This window comes from Schistocerca cancellata, chromosome 4 (assembly GCF_023864275.1).
Source record: "Schistocerca cancellata isolate TAMUIC-IGC-003103 chromosome 4, iqSchCanc2.1, whole genome shotgun sequence".
Taxonomy (NCBI): domain Eukaryota; kingdom Metazoa; phylum Arthropoda; class Insecta; order Orthoptera; family Acrididae; genus Schistocerca; species Schistocerca cancellata.
Genome location: NC_064629.1, coordinates 47,480,605 through 47,500,830, shown reverse-complemented (window position 1 = coordinate 47,500,830; position 20,226 = coordinate 47,480,605). Strand labels below are relative to the sequence as shown.

General features: G+C 45.9%; 1 protein-coding gene across 3 annotated transcripts in view; it reads left to right on the top strand.

Annotated features, from left to right (window-relative positions):
* The window catches only part of LOC126184653 (R3H domain-containing protein 4-like), a 104,762-nt gene that overhangs the window by 49,670 nt on the left and 34,866 nt on the right, over positions 1–20,226 (top strand). For all 3 annotated transcript variants that reach the window (XM_049927133.1, XM_049927132.1, XM_049927134.1), the window contains exons 4-5: positions 8,273–8,443; positions 11,014–11,155. In XM_049927133.1, the coding sequence (XP_049783090.1) occupies positions 8,273–8,443; positions 11,014–11,155 (313 nt within the window). The remainder of the gene's footprint in view (positions 1–8,272; positions 8,444–11,013; positions 11,156–20,226) is intronic.

The window sequence follows — 20,226 nt, the reverse complement described above, 5'->3', positions numbered from 1 at the left end:
GCTGTCTTGGATGAGGTAACTCAGAAGCCTACACCTCTGAAAGGCTGTTTCCTTAATACCAGTTTAATTATAGTCAAAGCCAAATCATGATTTTTTAAATTAAAAGATGAAAATAATGAATGTTGGGAGCAGTGTATCTCATCTCATAGCATCTACTAATGGAAACAGAAGCACTGACCTCGAGGATATTGCTGAACTTCTAGTAGCACACTTCACAGAAATGTGTGTACACAGTAATTAACATCCTACTTTTACAAATTACCCACATTTGCAGAACACAATGTTTTATACTTCAACAATCAACACCTAGAAAATCATAATGTCTCTTTTAAGGAATAGTTACTCAGTATATCTTTAGCTTTATGTCAAGCTGTGTCCTCAGGGACTGAAAATACCTGATCAAATGTTGCAACACCTTACACCTTAGCAATAACAGTCAAAAGAGTATCCTGTAAATTTTTAACGAAACATGGTAGGAGAATTTCCCTCCCAGTAATGGGAGAGCATCATGGTACCCATCTTAAAACCGTGAAAATGTGTATGGAACATAATGATGGATCAAACTGCCTAATAGCCAGTTTTATGCAAATCATTACAAAGAATAGTTATGACTGGTCATGTGTGGAATCCTGCAGACTTTGATTCCACTGTGCAGTTTGAGAATCCTGGTCCACCAATTATGGCCTTTTTGGGTCCAGGACCTGCAAGTACGACATGCTTTTTTACTCTGCCAACACCAGATCTCCATGTTATTTGACATGCAAAAAGTGGACAATACCACATGGCATTACCACATACTGTACACCTTATATGAATGACTTTTAGTGACTGCCTGCCCATTTTCATACAAAACTTTGCATCACTCAGTCTGACTCTGCTCAGAGTGAGCACAACCTTTATCAATCAACACATCTAAGGGAAAGGGCTCCTGCAGGGAGCATCATAAAGTTCTTCCCTCTTTACGACAACAACAAACTGCTTCCCTCTTTGCGACAACAATAAACAGTACCATAGCTGCAGTCCAACTGTTGTGACTCGCCGATCATTCAAAGTGCCGCCGCGCAATTACGCGCGCCCTCTACGTGCGGCGCTGTCTGCCAGCCATGCAGCAGCTGCGCCACCTAAGCGGCCAGCCGAGTAGCGGCCGCTAGACTGGGACTCGGTGCTCATTCGAATGCTAACGTGTACACATGTCTTACTTGTCAACTTACTCTGTGACTTATATGTGTTGTTGTTTCGTTCCGAAATATGTGTTAAACTTGAAGTTCTAACAATTGGCGACAGGGTAGTGGATTTTTCCTTTTCACCGTTAACTCACAGGGTTCCATGGCTACTGTCGAGCAACTATTGCAAAATCTCCTTGAACAGCAAACGCTTCTAACAGCGGCGATTTGCGATTTCGTCACGGCGTCAAATGCGGGGCGTTTCTCGTCGTTGGCTATACCTCCTTTTCCTCCTTACGACGAGACGGCGGAAGATTGGTCTGATAATGAAAAACGTCTTCGACAGCACTTCTTGGCATTTCATGTCATGGACAAACAACCGTGTAAGTCTCTGTTCCTTTCCTGGATTTCACCTCAAATGTATCGGTTGTTGTCGCAATTGGCTCCTTTGAAGGATCCTGCGTCTTTGTCCTTTGCTGAAATGTGCTCACTTCTGTCTATTTTCAAAAGCAAACGCATGTGGTAGCCTCTCGTGTTGCCTTTTATCGTTGTCAAAAACAACCAAATCAATCCTATCGCGCTTGGGCTGCTGAACTTCACGGCCTCAGTCGAAAGTGTCAATTTCTTACTGACGTTCACAAAGAATCCTATGCCGATTCCGTGGTACGGGATGCTATTATCCGGTCGGCACCCGACAAAGAAGTTCGGCAATGTGCCCTTGAGTTGGCGAATCCGACTCTAGATGAAGTTCTCTCCATTGCGCAGTCTTTTGAAATTTCTCACGCCGCTGGGGCGCAAATAGAGGCGTGGGGTGATGTCGGGGGAAATACAACCTCAGTGCACTGTTGACGACGCGTGCGGCACGTCCCCGCCGGCTGACGTGGCTGCAGTGCGCTCCCACGCGCAGCCTCGGCCTAGCCGTAAACAACCCGCTAAGAAACTGCAGCAAAACCCCCGGCAACTTCCTTCATGTCCGCGGTGTTTTACGAAACATTCACGCGAGGATTGTCCCCAACGTTGGGCTGTGTGTCACAACTGCAAAAAGAAAGGTCATGTGTCTTCCGTTTGCAAATCCGACCGCATACATGATGATCATGAACATGACGCTGATTCTGATTGTGTTGTCTGTTAATTGCACTTCTTCCCTTTCAGGGAAGTTATTCCTCACTGTCCAAATCCTTGGTCAAGATGTTCGCATGCAAGTGGATACCGGTTCTGCTGCCACTATAATTAATTCTCAGACGTATCTTCAGCTGGGTTCTCCACTCCTGTGCCCTGTCACTCGGCAATTACGGACGTACAATAAACAGAAGATTTCTCTCTTGGGACAGTTTAATGCTGAGGTATCTTACAAATCCGTCGTTCGCACTGTTCCCATATTTGTGGTCGACCAGAGCAACGCAGAAAATCTTTTTGGTTTCAATGCCTTTCGCGTTTTGGGTTCTCCATGGATGACTCTGTCAATATTGTCTCTGATGCTATTCCTTATGCTCAACTGGATTCCTTGTCGACGACATTTTCGTCCCTTTTTTCTCCTGGGTTAGGCCGTGCAAATGAATTTGAAGCTCATATCACGCTCAAACCCACTGCTCGGCCCAAGTTTTTTCGGGCTCGGTCCATTCCTGTGGCCCTTCGTGATCGAGTAAAACGGGAGTTGGATCGTCTCACTGCTTCAGGGGTCTTGCTTCCTGTCACTTCCAGTGAGTGGTCCTCTCCTGTCGTTGTAGTTGCTAAGCCAAATGGTGATATTCGTCTCTGTGGTGATTTCAAAGTCACTGTAAATGCTCAATGTCTCATCGACATTTACCCTATGCCCCGTCCTGAAGAACTGTTCACTAAACTTTCTGGAGGCCAGTATTTTTCTAAAATTGACCTGTCTGAAGCTTATCATCAACTTCCTCTCGACGCTGCTTCCCGGCAGTTTCTGGTCCTTAACACGCCTTTCGGTCTCTATCAATACCAACGCTTGCCATTCGGGGTTGCTAGTGCCCCTGTTCTCTTTCAGCGATTCTTGGAACAATTATTGCTCCCTGTCCCTGGGTGTATCAATTACATGGATGACATTGTTGTCACTGGCTCCACCACTGAGGAACATCTTCAAAATCTCCGCACACTTTTTCATGTCTTACAGACTGCCGGTCTTAAGTGTAATCTTCAGGAAATCACAATTTTTTCAGGCGTCTATCACGTACTTGGGGTTTCAACTTTCTCGGGATGGTATTCGTCCGCTTCAACAAACTGTCGCTGTGATCAATGCCCTTCCTCGCCCTACATCTGTTAAGGAACTGCAGGCCTTCTTGGGGAAAATAGCATACTATCACAAGTTTTTACCGTCTGCGGCTTCAGTGGCTCAGCCGTTGCATCGCCTGTTGCATAAAAACGTGCCTTTTCACTGGTCCGCGTCATGTGAAGTGGCTTTCCAGAAGTTGAAGACTATGCTGAAACAGGCCCCGTGCCTGGTTACTTATCGACCTGGCCAACATCTTGTTCTTGCCACAGACGCCTCTCAATATGGGGTCGGTGCAGTCCTTGCGCACCGTTTTTCTGACGGTTCGGAACAACCCATTGCTTATGCCTCCAAAACGCTCACGGATGCCCAACAAAAGTATTCTCAAATTGAGAAAGAAGCTTAGGCCATCATTTATGCTCTTCATAAGTTTGGTGTTTTTCTCTATGGCTCAAAATTTCATCTTATTACGGATCACAAACCACTTGTTTCCTTGTTTCATCCATCAACGTCACTTCCCGACAAGGCTGCACACTGCCTCCAGCGTTGGGCTCTTTACTTGTCCCGTTTCAATTATGAGATTCATTTCCGGCCAATGGCTCAACATGCGAATGCTGATGCTCTGTCTCGCCTTCCCATGGGTCCTGATCAGGCATTCGACAGGGACGAACTTTTGTGTTTCCACCTGGATGTTGCCGAGCAGCGGGTTGTGGACGGGTTCCCCATCACTGGGGGCAGGCTGGCGGCTGTTACGGGTTCTGACCCTACCCTCTCCTGGGTTTTACCCTGTATTCAGAAGGGTTGGCCAGATTGCCCGTCCGCTAAGACTTCTGATCCGTTGCGGAACTACTACACTTTGCGCTACCGCCTCACGGCTAGGGATGGTGTTATGCTCCTCTCCACTGACAATGCTTTGCCGCGTGTTGTGGTACCTGCGTCTTTGCGTGCTTCGGTCTTGCGCCTCCTTCACCAAGGGCACTGGGGTGTGTCTCGCACAAAATCTCTGGCGCGCCGTCATGTGTACTGGCCTGGCATCGACTCTGAAATAGCACACATGGTCGCTGCCTGCGGCCCTTGTGCGTCACAGGCCGCTGCCCTGAAGTCATCTTTGTCACCGTGGCCTTCGCCTGAGAAGCCCTGGGAGCACATTCATGCTGACTTTGCGGGGACCCTTTTTAGGTACTTATTGTCTCCTCGTAATTGACGCCTACTCTAACTTTCCTTTCATTGTCCGTTGCACGTCACCTACCACCGCGGCAACCACCAGTGCTCTCGCCCGCATTTTTTTTTGGAAGGCCTCCCCTCTACTCTTGTTACTGATAATGGTCCACAATTTGCTTCTTCCGAATTTGCAGATTTTTGTGCTCATCACGGCGTTACACATGTCACGGCCCCGCCGTTCCATCCACAATCCAATGGTGAGGCTGAACGACTGGTCTGCACATTTAAGGCTCAGATGCGGAAACTTCTGACTTCTTCTTCTGCTGCTGATGATGCGCTTCTCCAGTTTCTGGCGTCTTACTGTTTCACCCCCATGGGCGACCACAGCCCGGCTGAGCTCTTACATGGCCCACAGCCCCGCACGCTACTTCATCTTCTGCGGCCTCCCACCTCACGGCCACGGGTGCCTTCACTGGGCCAGTTCACCGCCGACGACCTCGTCTGGGTACGGAGATATGGCAGGCGGCCAAAATGGAGCCTGGGCCGCATCTTAAGACAGCGTGGCAGACTCCTGTATGAAATCCAGATGGACACGGGTGTTGCAGTGCATCATTCAGACCAGCTTCGGCCTCGGGTGCCAGCAACGCCTGTTCCGAATGCCGCCACACCACCTTTGGCTCTGCCTGACGATCCAAACTGTGACTTGGACAGTATATTTGCAGTCAGATGCTTAGGAGACGCTTGAACACAACCTTCTCAAATATTTTTGAAAAAATCCGGTAAAAGGGAAACTGGTTGATAGTTTGATGGTATCTCTTTATCCCCCTTCTTGTAAAGAGGCTCACCTTTAGCGTTATTTAGCAAGTGTGGAAATGTTCCACTGATAAGAGATTGAGTACACAAATAACTTAAGGTAGAACTCAACTCGCATGCGCACCCTTTGATTACTTTTGTTGTTACATTATCATAACCAAAATAATTCATAAAATCTAAGGATTTTATGATGGATGCTACTTATTTGAGAGACGAGAGTGTCATTTCCATTTTACTGAAGTTATTTGTAAAGACTGATATCAGATACTCCATTGCAATTTATAAAGAACATCTGTACCAAGGTACATCCCTTACAAAACTACTTCAGGGACACACACAATTTTCCTGGATTAAGGTGCAAGGAAGTTCTTTCCTTGTCGATAAAGAAAGTGCAACCATCATTTCCAGCTCTAGCATTGTATGACAAGAATATTGGTAGAGAACTTTACACCAGTCCTAGCAGGAATGGGATAGGAGCAGTTCTAGTACATATTCGAGAAGTGCTCAAAAGGTGATAGCTTATGCTTCCAGAGTACTCTCGCAATATGAGGTAAAGGACTCTACAACTGCCTTGCAGTTCTGTGGGCCATCAACAAGTTGCTGTTATATTTATTTGGCAAACCATTAATTGTTGTGACAGATGACCACTCTCTCTGCTGGCTGACCAGCATGAAGGTCCATCAGGTGGACTGCCGAGATGGGCATGTAGGCCTCAGGAGTATGATATCCCAGTGATATATAAAAGTGGCTGCAAACATGAGAACACTGACTGCCTTTCAAGGAATCTTTTGGCAGAACACAGCAGGGTGAACAAAATCTGGTACCACTGCCTTGAATGATGTTGCTGTTGAACAGAGGGAAGCATTAATGAAAAGAATAGAAACCTTGAAGGAGGATGAACCAACCAAAGGAGAATTCCACTTATAAAAGGGAACAGTGTATAAAAGGAACTATGGTTCAATGAGGCAACTCATGTATGGCCAGCTATCCTGAAGTTTTTCCGTGAGGTTCAACATCTGGTCATCTGGAATTCATGAAGACTCTAAACAGGATCAGATGCGGGTATCACTGGCCATGTCTTTACCAATCTGTTACACACTGTGTGAGAGACTGTAAGGAATGCCAGTGATGGAAGCACATGCTGCATTTACCTCCAGGACATCTGGTACCAATTTCACCTGCACAAGGCAACTCCACTGAATTGAGAGTGATTTCTTGGGAGGCTGCTGAAGTTGACAAATGGGAATTTATGGACAATAGACCACACTGACTACCCCACCCACTAAACTGTCACCAAAGCTGTGCCAACTGCTGCAGGTCTAGAAATTGCAAGGTTCCTTGTAGAAGACATCATTCTGAAGCATGGAGCACACTGTGTGATGATCTGTGATCATAGGAAAATTTTCCAGTAGAGGTAATTTGATGTTGTCATCCCTCACACAATGACAACTGCTAACCACCCACAGATGAGTGACCTGACAGAACACTTTAATAAGACATTGGCAGGTATACTCTCAATGTGCATCGATAGTGAACAGAGATTTGGGTACAAAACTACCTGCCATAATATTCACATCCCGCCATATGAAGGAAGACCCTACATACTTCACACTGTGCTTCTGCTCCATGGTCATGAGGCCAAAACAGCATTGGATACACTGTTCCAATTTGAACCAAACGGTGCTCAGGATGGCTATGTGAAAAACAACACAAGGACTGAATAACTATGACAGCTGGTTTGCCTACAGGCTCTGGACACCAAGGAGAAGGACTGAGAGTGCAATGAAGCTAAGCACCAGCCAGTGAGATATAGGCCTGGAGACTTGGTATGGAGTTTTTATGTCTGCAGAAACTAGGGCTACTGGAAAAGTTAGTAAAGTGCTGTCTTTCGCCATTTGCTGACAGGAGGGGCTACCTTCAGTGATAATAATAGGGAAAAGGATGTGACAGTGTTAACAGAAACTGAGGATCTGCCGGAACTGGTATACAGAGAAGATGTAGATGCTATAGTCGGCTCCAGTGGAATGGGAATGCCGTGTGGTTAGGGCCTCCCATCGAGCAGACCGTTAGCTTGGAGCAATTTTTTCGAGGTAATGCCACTTCGGTGACTTGAGAGTCGATGGGGATAAAATGACGATAAGGACAACACAACACACAGTCCCTGAGCAGAGAAAATCTCCGACCCAGCCGGGAATCAAACATGGGCCGTTAGGTATGACATTCCATCACGCGGACCACTTGGCTACCAGGGGCGGACAGCTCCAGTGAGAACTTACAAAACAGCAGGTAACTGTATCCCCAGGAGAGGGAGAAATGTTGTGAGATGCGCCGCATGCACTGTGGAGTAGTGGTTAGAGTTACTGGCTGTTGTGGCAATTATTTGTTATTTAGTATTTACCATTTCTAGAATGTTCTTTAAATTTTTTATGTTTGTGATTGCATAGTCAGGAATATTTTATGTTTGCATAAATAGAAACACTTGTGTTCTGTCTGTACATTGCTGTTCTTAATGAAAATACTTTCGGTGACAACTGTCGTACTTCATTGATGACCCGCTTTTGGATTGGGACTTGACTGTGGTTACAATGTGACAGTACACATTATGCATTGCAGGATCCATTGAATTTTGATCCATAGTAGTTAAACTTGTGAAAAATGGTATGTAAAATAATTTAATGATAATTATATGTGAAGAGTTAAAACTGTGAGGGGGCCAGGATTCGGACCAGGATCTGATTTTTGCAGGTAGTGCACTACCAAACACTGTGCTTACAATACCAGAAGTAATTCTCTAATTTAATGATAGTTGCAATAAGTTCATTTCTTTGACAAATGTATTTTGGTTTATATTTCATATAAATGTGCATTTTTCATGAATTTCCATTTAGTATTTAATGTATTTTTTCAGAAATGGTATGAATTCATGGAGAGCAGTGAAGAAGTGCAGAAAAAAATCATTGAACACAGCCCAAAAAAACGCTCTTCGCCTTTTAACTCCTCTCAGAACAGTGCTGGGAAGGAGTTTCAGAGGATTAAAAGTGGTGTCAGAAATGTGCTGAAGAGATCTCATGTACCTGTGGTAAGTTTATTTTTGACACCTTAATTGGAGAATTTAAAATACGTGTAACAAATATGTTAGATCCGTTATGTTATATTTAAGCTCGTCACTGGACTTAACACTAGATATTAGATTTTAGTTATAAAATAACCATATCAGCTGGCTCAAGGTTCCAACTGATATGTTTGTTCTTTCTTATTCTTCACAATACCACTCGTGATAAGAGTAAGGATATTGTTTCAATTGTCCAGGCTGACAGGGAATCAAAAGACAATTATATTGTTTTCATAATGCTACACTCTTCATAAGGAAAGAAGACTACTTGAAATGTCTGCTACAGAATTCTGTGTCATCCAGTATTATTATTTTGTGTAGCCTCAGTTCAAGGAGGACTAGGAAGGACATTAGGTTCACCAATCTAATAACTGAAGATAATAGAATTGCGGAAATATCCTGTATGAGATGGGCTCAGATTAGAGTTATAAAACTACCATATACTGCCAAAGTAAGCTTAGTGTACAGTAGTTCCCCTGGTAGCTTTTCTCAGTTAAGGTCATACCCACGTTACCTGTATATTGGATCTGTAGTGTACTATTGGATGTTATCTCATAATGATCCTTTTGCTTTCTTTACGTTTGCAATGAGTGTCTTACTATATTCCCCTAAAATCCAGAAGTGGTGAACCATCTAGAAACTGAGTGAGGATATATAAAGGGCCAGGGAACCTACGGAACATTTTTGTTCTGCATACTTACCCTCATGCCTGTAGTTTCGTGAGAATAAACAGTACTTATAGAAAAACTGAAATTATCAATGTTTAATACAGGTTTTATTAAAAAATTGTTGATTTGTAATGTGAAACAGAGGGATGTTGTAAAAATAAAGAGAATGATTCAAATTTATCATAAAGTGTTAGAAAAAACAAAAGGGTAAAAAAAAGGTGAAACAAATATATATCAAACATCACTTCAATACTTTGTCAAACTTCTGTAAAAGATGTTTCTGTTATTCATAAACAACCTTTGCATTTATTGGTAACAACTCTTGCCTTCGATCATGATGAAGACCATTCTGTTGAGTACAAAATAATGATAATTGTACAAATGTTTTTATGTTTGTGCATGTAAACTGTACTTGCATCAGAATTAATTTCTGTGGTTACATAAAAGTGGAGAAGTTATGAAATCAACTAATTTTTATTATTTATTAAAAGACATGCAGTTCTAATTATGTGCAAAACAACCAACCAAATAAATAAAAAACAAAGAGAAGCCATTATATCCTATTTTCTCTCTTACACATTCATTCATGTTTTTCCCTACCAGTTCTATCAGTAGTCCTACACTTTACTATGTCATTTATGTAGTGTACCAAAACCACCGTACCGTAGTTTTGGTAGAGTGCAATTCTAGTTCTCAATAATGAAACAGTAAACATCTTGCAGTGTGTTGGTGTAAAAGACACTGACAGTGCTGGTACACATAGACTGCATTTGCATACCTCAGGTATTTCAAAACATAATACAGAATGCGTATTATAGCTGTGCAACGCAAATATACAGTTTAAGGCATCTCTCATCATCATCATCATCATCATCATCATCATCATCATCATTGTTATTATTGTGGTGGATAATCCTTGCCTCTACAATTATGTACTAGAAATCACAAGACAAATGTCAACCTATACAAGTATTTTAACTTAACAACTTCCGTAAACAGAGACAGTTGCTAATATCGTATTACAAGTCAAATCAAAGTGGCAACCCAAAGAGATACTTGTGAGATACTTGTTGTTTAGTCTTTATTCTTTCACTGAGGCATACCACTTGGAGTCAACAATTTTTCTGACTTTTCTGTACATTTGTATAATTTTTCTGTCTTCCGTCCTACTTAACTTTATAATCGTTGGAAGAAAACAGTATATTCTGAATAAGTTTGCTTAAATGATAACTTTTACCTAATAATACTAGCTTGCAGTAAAAGAATGAGCATTTAGTATTATAATGTTGCAGAACCTGATGTGTCAGTGGTTAGTTGAAATTATGTTAAACATTGCACAAACTGTGATAGATACTTCCATTTTTCTGGCAGTATTTTGTATTGCAGTTGTCAAGTTGTGGATCCCGGAGTGGCAAAGCCATGGTCAAGAAGTAGGAGTAAAATAAATTTTAGATAATTTAGAATTATTCCTATCTATTTAAAAAATGTTGAGAGAAGGCTTGTACAACATTCATTTACAAGCAGCAGCAATTTTGAGTAATTCTCTCTCTCTCTCTCTCTCTCTCTCTCTCTCTCTCTCTCTCTCTCTCTCTGTTTGTTTGTGTGTGTGTGTGTGTGTGTGTGTGTGTGTGTGTGTGTGTGTGTAAAAGTAATTTCTTCCAACTGGGTATTCTTTTTGTTTCTCTTTTTATTATTCAGCATGAAATGATTTTATCCACCAGGCTTTTGTTCCATTTTCATTTCTACACTTACTATTTGTAGAGTTTGTTCTGTTCACAGTATGCTTGTGCTCAATGTGCTGCTAAATTATGAACATTCCATTACATTGATCACATTTGTAATGTTATTTTGTTTTCAATTTTTTTTCAGGGAATGCTTACCTACCTTGAGACCGAGGTTGTAAACTTTTTCTCTAAGTCCCCACAGAGTGTGTACATTTCAGGAATTCTGTCCAGTTTTGAAAGATTACTTCTGCATGCCATATCACAGTATCACCAGCTCTGTTCTTTCAGTGAGTACATTTAGAAAGTGGCAGTTTTTACTGTAAATATAGTTCATAAATGAATTCTGACAAAATGTTCACTGGTTTCCACAAAATTAGCCGGTCACAAAAGCTGCAACAGTTTATAAAAATGAAGCAATAGACACTGTAGGCGAGTGTGGTTTTACCACAGTAGTGCTGGAGAAACTACCACACCCAAAAGTGACACTGGAGTCCGAATGAACCATCTGCGTATTTGGAGAAATGATGGCAATTGGTGTTTTGAAAATGAAAGACAGCAGCTTAAATGTCAACTTGAGGCATCATTTACCAGATAGACAGTAGTGGAGAGCTATTGGCGAATTTTGCTCCTTAAAAGTACTGACGCTGGTTAAATGTTCACCATTCTGCTATTCATAAATTCTGTCAGCAATGTTTAGCTACATGTTGGGATTTAAAATAATTACTCATGGGCTACAAAGCACTGTTATTACCTGTATTTGCTATAAGGACTCGAAGGATTGAACTTTGTCACCATCGACTCTAATGTGTCTTCGCTGTAGCCACCAGAAGGTGATATATCTATTGGAGAATTGAGAACAACAGCTAGGGTTGATCCCAGTATCCCATCCAGTCGGTCATTTCATGCAGCTGTTAGTAACCCTAAGGTAGCAGTTTTACTGGATTACTTTGAGCTTCAAATGTAGGTGGGTCGTTTGCCAATCAACACAGGAAGCAGCTTGATGAGACAGTATATTACCCTCTCAGCTAATCTTATTATGGATAAGATTGACCTAATACATTGATCTTGTTGATACTAAACTCTGTGATCGAGAAATGTGCAGGTCCGGTTGAAGACAAATGTGGGCATAGTTTTGTCAAAGTATAGCACTGTTCATATATCTTGCCAAATGCTTGGTACCCTGCAGGCTGGTGTAACATGGGTAGGTTTGTTAGAAATCTTACTACCATGTACAAATTCCTGGCACAGTGGATTTGTAGTCCAGATGAAATAATAATCGGAGTAGACAAATGAGGTGTAATAGTGTGGTGTGCAGTGTGGTATTGGGGGGGGGGGGGGGGGGGAGGAGTTGGAAGAGCTGTTCTTCTAGTTGTCAGGATGGCATTTGGCTCTCCCTCTTGGGTGTTGTGGGATTGATGGTATGACAAGGGCTGCAGGGGTCCATTGGAAAAGTGAAGTGGCTGCAGCAAAACAAGCTTAGTGCAGCCACAGGTGTGCACTCTTGCTGTGTGGCATAGCTTGGTGTTGACCCACATCGTCTTCATGTTGGTATCATAGAAGTGGCACCCTTGAAGGTTGCACATGCCGTGGGGTCCCCAGCGTCCTGTCAAGGCACCGAGTAGCATCAGGAGCCAACAACTAAAGCTAGCACGGCATTCCGATGGGAGTTCACTTGGCCCAGCTGGCAGTGTGAGGGGCTGAAAGTGAGACTGGCTGGCTGGTAGTATGCTCAGTGGTTAGGAGAACCACAGTTCAACCCTAGATCCATCTGGACTCCCTGTGGGTCCGGGGGTAAGAATAGGCCTGCGGTATTCCTGCCTCTCGTAAGAGGTGACTAAAAGGAGTCTCAAACGTTTCGGCCTTAATGTGATGTTCCCCTAAGGGGTTGTGTTCCGGGTAGCATACATTCCCTCCATTGTGCGCTTCCATCGTCACCCTTGTGATATACGTGAATATTAGACACCCGACATCCAGCATGGTAGCCAGTCCATTGTGGTGGGGTCGTCATGTACCCTCTTCGTGGTAGCCCTCTGACTACACAGGGATCGCACTGCTGATGATGCCTGAGCTGCTACCTCCCCACGTATGCCGAGTAGTAGATGCCTATCCCTCTGGGGTATCAGGACTCCTGGCAAAGGCCATCCTGCCAGGTGGTCTTTGCAATGGCTGGGTGGCGCCCATGGTGAGAGCCCCTGGTCGAAGTGGGTGGCATCAGGGCAGATGACCCGCAGTGAAGCGTGGTACATCATCTCTCGCTGGTGGGCCTCCACCAGCAGTCTCTAAGCGATCTAGGTCTAACCTCAATGGCAAGAAATATGATCAGAGATCATTTCCCTCCCTGGCCACTCCATGGGAGCAACATATGGCTAAAGACGGCAGTGCAGATTATTCACCTTGGTACCTTGTCTGTATGCGAGTTGATGGTGAATCGTTTATGTCGACCAAGCCTCAGTTTTTTGTGGAGCATTTAGAGGACAAGTTTGGGGAGGTGGAGGGCTTGTCCAAAATGCGCTCTGGGTCAGTTCTAATCAAAACAGCATCCTTTGCCCAGTCACGGAGGTTGCTCACTTGTGACAAGTTGGGGGATGTTTCAGTTACCATCATGTCCCATAAGAGTTTAAACATGGTCCAGGGTATTATATTCCACAGGGATCTTCTTCTGCAGTCAGATGATGAACTATGCACCAACCTAGAATGATGAGGTGTTCACTTCGTCTGCCGCATCCATCGGGGTCCGAGGGATAATCAGGTAGCCACCAGTGCCTTCATCTTGGCCTTCGAGGGTGATGTCTTACCCGAGAAGGTCAAGGTGATGGTTTACCGCTGTGATGTGAAGCTATATATCCCTCTTCCGATGCAGTGCTTTAAATGCTGGAAGTTTGGGCATATGTCATCCCAATGTACTTCCAGCATCACGTGTCGAGATTGTGGACGTCCTTCACATCCCAATACTCCATGTGCCCCACCTCCCATCTGTGTTAACTGCAGAGAACACCATTCCCCCTGCTCGCTGGACTGTAGGGTATTCCAGAAAGATCGGAAGATCATGGAATATAAGGGCCTCGACTGCCTGACCTACACTGAGGCTAAGCGGAAATATGAGAGGCTACATCCTGTGCCAATGACGTCAACCTACGCCACTGCTGCAACAACGGTTCTCCCATCTCCCATGTCGTCATGTACGGTTGGCTGTATGATCCGTCAGAATCCACCTGCCCCCTTGATTGTGGGGGGCATTTCACTCCCTGTTGTTCCGGCTCCATCTACTTCAGGAACACCCCCCCCCCCCCCAACCATTGGGCCACTTCCCAGCCAGAGAAGCGTAAGACTACTTCGGCTCCTGTCACCAGGAAGGGGTCGCTTGGGGACCTCCCTTCGCAAGTTCACACCAGTGGAAAAGTGGACACCCACCAGTGGCTGAAGCAACCACAGGTTGCTGGTCGTAGGGCTTCACAATCCTTGTCCGTCCCTAAGGCTGACCCGGTGAAGCCCTCCCAGCCGGAACCACCAAAGGTGCAGCGCGAAAAGCTGAAAAAGAAAAAGGCTTCCAAGAATCCAGCCGTATCGGTGGCACTCATCCCACCACTTCCTACAAGCTCAGCATCTGAGGATGAGGTTGAGATTCTGGCGTCTGCTGAGGACCTGAATCTCGCCGGAGCCTCGGACGCAATGGATGTCACTCGTGCGGGTACTGAATCGGTGGTAGCAAGTGACCTAGTGGCGTAATCTGCCTCCCAGTCCCCTCTCGCCTTTCTCAGCTGTGGACAATGTCATCCTCCAGTGGAACTGCAGCAGTTTCTTCCACCATCTTGCTGTGCTCTGACAACTTCTCAGCCTTCACACTTTCTTATGCATTGCTCTTCAAGAAACTTGGTTTCCAGCAATGCGAACCCCCGCCCTCCATGGCTATTGGGGTTGTTATAAGAACCGGGCAGCTTATGAAAGGGTATCTGGTGGTGTCTGCATCTATGTCCTTCACTCGTTTCACAGTGAGTCTGTTACTGTCTGCAGTCTGTATCTTCCACCGGATGGTGATGTCCCGCAGCATGTCCTGGCTGTGCCGATAGTCCAATTACCACCACCTTTCCTGTTACTGGGTGACTTCAATGCTCATAATCCTCTGTGGGGTGGACCAGTAGCAACGGGCAGAGGCAGCACCGTTGAGCATGTATTGGCATAGCTCGACCTTTCCATTTTAAATGATGGTGCCTTCACACATTTCAGTGTGGCGCATGGCACGTACTCAGCCATCGACCTTTCGATCTGCAGCCCTAGCCTCTTACCATCTGTCCAATGGAGTGTGCATGACGACCTGTGTGGTAGGGACCATTTTCCGATCTTTCTGTCACTGCCACAGTGTCACTCTTCTGGGCACCCTTGCAGATGGGCTCTGAATAAGGCTGACTGGGACTTGTTCTCCTCCATTGCCGCTATTGAGCCTCTTTCCAATGAAGCTATTGATGCGGTGGTTCACGTGGTCACCACCGGCAACTTATTGCCACAGAATCTGCCATTCCCCATTCCTCTGGTTCCCCTCGGTCGAGGACTGTGCCTTGGTGGTCGCCTGCGATTGCCGAGGCGATTAAAGATCGCAGGCGGGCGCTCCAGCGTCACAAGTGGCATCCCTCATTAGAAAACCTCATCGCCTTTAAACTGCTCCGTGCGTGGGCCCACCGCATCATTTGCCAACACAAGCAGGAGTGTTGGGAACGGTATGTCTCCACCATTGGCCTCCATATCTCTCCATTGCAGGTTTGGGCCAAGATTAGGCGCCTCTATGGCTATCGGATCCCTATCAGTGTCCCTGCGCTCTCACTGAATGGAGCAGTTTGTACTGACTCAGACGTAATTGCAAACCGCTTGGCAGAGCATTTTGCTTTGAGTTCCGCTTCTGCAAATTACCCACTGGCCTTCCGCTCCATTAAAGAGCGGTTGGAACGTCGGAGCTTTTCATTTCACACGCGCTATCCTGAATCCTACAATGTTCCATTCAGTGAGTGGGAATTCCAAAGTGCCCTAGCCACCTGCCCCGATACCGCTCCCGGGCCCGATCGCATCCACTGTCAGATGCTGAAACACCTCTCAGTGGACTGCCAGCGATGCCTCCTCGACCTTTACAACCATATCTGGGTCAAGGGTGAGTTCCCGTCGCAGTGGTGGGAAAGCATCATAATGCCCATTATGAAACCTGGCAAAAACCCATTGGAGGTAGACAGCTACCACCCCATTAGCCTCACCAATGTTCTTTGCAAGTTGCTCGAATGCATGGTGAGCCGGCAGCTGAGTTGGGTACTCGAGTCTCGTGGCCTTCTGGCTCCGTCTCAGGGAGGATTCCGTAAGGGCCGCTCTGCCGCTGATAATCTGGTGAGCCTGGAGTCTGACATCCATACGACCTTTGCCCGCCGTCAGCACCTCGTCGCCGTCGTTTTTGACATGCGGAAGGCATATGATACGACATGGCGACATCACAGCCTCTCTACACTCCATGGTTGGGGACTTCGGTGCCCACTGCCGATTTTCATACGATATTTTTTGTCGCATCGTACCTTCTGCGTGGAAGTTGCGGCCTCCCATATTCCCCCCCCCCCTCCCCCCCCCCCCCCCCCCCCATCCCCCGAGATCAGGAGATACCGCAGGGATCTGTCCTAAGTGTCTGCCTGTTTTTAATTGCAATTAATGGGCTCGCTGCGGCGGTGGGAACGTCTGTCTCAGCTTCCTTCTATGCTGACGACTTCTGCCTCGACTATCGCTTCATTCGCATTGCAGCTGCTGAACATCAGCTGCAGGGCGCTATCCGCAAGGTGCAGTCTTGGGCTGTAGTGCATGGCTTCCAGTTTTCGGCTGCCAAGACCTGCGTTATGCATTTCTACCAGCGACGCACTGTTCACCCTGAGCCACGGCTTTATCTTGACAGCGAACCTCTTGCTGTGGTGTACACACATTGGTTTTTGGGTGTGGTTTATGATGCCCGGTTGACTTGGCTCCTTCACATTCCGCAGCTTAAACAGATGTGTTGGCGGCATCTTAATGCTCTGTGATGCTTGAGCCACACCAGCTGGGGAGCCGACCGATCTACCCTCTTACGGCTCTACCAGGCGTTAATTCAGTCCCGTCTGGATTTTGGGAGCCTGGCTTATGGTTCAGTGTCCCCTTGTGCGTTGCGGGTGCTGGACCCCATCCTTCACAGCGGGATCCGACTTGCCACTGGAGGTTTCCGGACCAGCCCTGTGAACAGCATACTTGTGGAGGCAGGTGTCCCTCCACTGTGGTTACGGTGCCAATGTTTACTGGCCGCTTATGCTACACACGTTTGTAGCTTGCCCAGACATCCTAATTATCGTCTCCTGTTCCCTCAGTCGGTCTTCCATCTCCCAGAACGTCGGTCCCAGTCGGGTTGTACGATCACGGTCCACGTCGGAGAGCTTCTCTCCGGGGTTGGGGTTTTCCCTCTTCCACCTCCTTTCCGGGCCCCTCTGCGTACACTCCTGTGGTGTGTGCCCCGCCCCTGCCTTCGGCTCGAATTGGCACGGGCCCCGAAGGACTCTGTCCTTCCTGAGGCCTTCTGCCGCGGCTTTCAATCCATCCTTGCCATGTATCAGGGCTCTGACGTTGTTTACACTGATGGTTCGATGGTTGCTGGTCATGTCGGTTATGCTCTCACTCTAGGGGACCATTCTGAACAACACTCATTGCTGACTGGCTGCAGCGTTTTCACTGCTGAGCTGGTCGCCATCTTTCGTGCCCTAGAGTATATCCACTCCTGCTCAGGTGCGTCCTTTGTTATCTGTAGTGACTCCCTGAGCAGTTTACAAGCTATCGACCAGTGTTTCCTTCGCTCTCGTATGGTGATGACTATCTAGGAGACCCTCCATACTCTTGCCTGTTGCGGCCGCTCTGTGGTGTTTGTGTGGACCCCTGGTCATGTCGGCGTCCCGGGCAATGAACATGTTGACCACTTGGCCAAACAGGCCGCCAGTAAACCAACTCTGGACATTGGCCTCCCTGAGACTGATTTGCGAGCAGTCTTACGGCATAAAGTTTTCGCGCTTTGGGACGCTGAATGGCGCGATCTGTCCACACCCAATAAACTCCGTGCTATCAAGGAGACGACTGTGTGGCGGTCGTCCATGCGAGACACTCGCAGGGACTCAGTCGTCCTTTGTCAGCTCCGCATTGGCCACACCCGGCTGACGCACAGATACTTACTGCGCCGTGAGGACCCACCTCTATGTCCCTGCGGAGCGGCTTACGTGGTGGTCCGCAGTCTGGGGCAGAGGTGGATGTGGGGCACTGGCTCTCAGCAGGCACTTGGGTCGCTGATGTTGACGCTGCGACACGTCCGAGCAACGTCCAGGGCAGCCAGGTAGTGTCAGCTGCTGTACTCAGGTTTGAGCATTTGTTCTGTGCACAGTCTTAGCAGCACAACTGCTAATACAAGTATGAAGAAGAAAATGACTGTCAGGGCACATTCCTTGTTGTATAGCTTATGTATCAATTGTTCAATTCAGAATTATTTACATACATAAAGTAGTTAGATTTATGCAGTAAGCTAGCTTTGATATTGAAGAACTTTGCGAGTAATGTTACTTCTATTGTTCACTGTCATTAAAGTGGCTCATATTCACAGGTTAAATGGCGGTCAACTTGATGTTCAGCTCCCAGTAGTTTCCAATCAATGTTATAATATTCACATACGTGCTATCTCACTCACAGAACACAGATCGATAACTGATGTATCGGCGACCCTCGTCAGGCATAAATCACTGCAATGTGTTTTGCTAACAATATATATATATATATATACACGGTGGTTCACATTTTGTTGGCCTGTCCCCTTTTAGCTGTGCTCAGGCAGAAATTTGTGCCGCCTGATACGCTCCCTGCCCTTTTAACAGATAACACTGCCATGGCAGGCTTAGTTTTGTGATTTATTTGGGCAGGGGGCTTTTATCACTTAATCTAAGTGTTTGTCTTTTTTTGTGTTGAGTCTGGCCTTTGGCCTACGATTTTAGACTAAGTTTTTAGTGTGTTCCTCAGTGGTTGGCTTTTCCTTTTTTGTCTCTATGGTCGGCCAACCACTGTCACACTCTGTGTGATTTTAATTCCTTTTGTCTGGTCTCTGTCTAAGTCTTTCTTGTCCCGTGTCGTCTGTTCCATTGTTAGTTTTTATTCTGTGCGGGTGTTTGGAGTTTTGGAAAAAGGGACCGATGACCGTAGCTGTCTGGTCCCTTCCATCCCACAAACCAACCAACCGACCAACCTAGATCCATCTGGTGGCAGTTAAACCTGCATGGCAAGTGGTCCTATCAAGATGACTGTGGAGTGCCAATTCAAGGCATTGATGCTCTGATGGCTTGCTTGCTTGCTTGCTTGAACAGCCAATAATTATCTGCACCAAAATGGATTTATTGTGCTGTTATGGCTGCTAGCCACATACACTGCATACAGAATTGCCTCCTGGTTTCAGTAATGGGCCAGGCACTGACTGGCAGGCAGATGGCGACACCCAGTGAATGCTGTGGCACAATGCCAGGTCAGCATATTGCCACAAGTGGCCTGCTGTATGGCTTTGAGCCCATCTGCCTACACGTTTGTTGTTATTGAGGGACTTTAAGCAAGAACTTCAGCCTATAGTTCACTTTGAAACCCTAGGATAATCTAAATAGACAATAAAGTGGACTTCAGAAACCTAACTGCTTCTGCTACTTCATGAAGTCTGTGGCACTCAACCCATGAACAAGCGTCTTGCCTTACTGCAGCTGTAACGCAGCCTTTTATATGCTGCAGCACTAAGAGGAAGAGGTGACAAGCCTATTGCTGTGGCCACCTTTCACCTCTGGAAAATATCTTTGGTACTCAATTTGATAACAGGCTGAGTGGAGCTGAAGCCATCGTGGAGGGACTCGAAAGAGGAAAAATCCCCTTTTGTACCTGAGAGTGAACCCAACATCTCCAGGGTCTACCTTCCACTGAGGTCTACCTGCCATTATAGCCATAGCAAACTGAACTGCCGAATCCGAGGAGAGGTTAGCAGAGCTGAGACAAAAATTAAATAATACCAAAAGAAATGAAGTAGGATTATCAGAAGTATAGCAGAAGAAAACAAAGACCACATAGTATTGAAATTGGGACAAATGTTTTACAACAGTGCAGTGAACAGATTTACCTGTAGACTTTATTGTAAACGAGGAAGTTAAAAAGGATGTTACAGATATTGAAAGCATGCCTCTCGGAACAGTAAGACTTTACCTTTAAACATAAACAAAGGATATTTCATGAAAATTATTTAAGTTTATGCACTAGGCTGCTCACAGTGTGGTGGGGAGGTAGATGAGCTCTGCAAGGAGCTATAGAACTG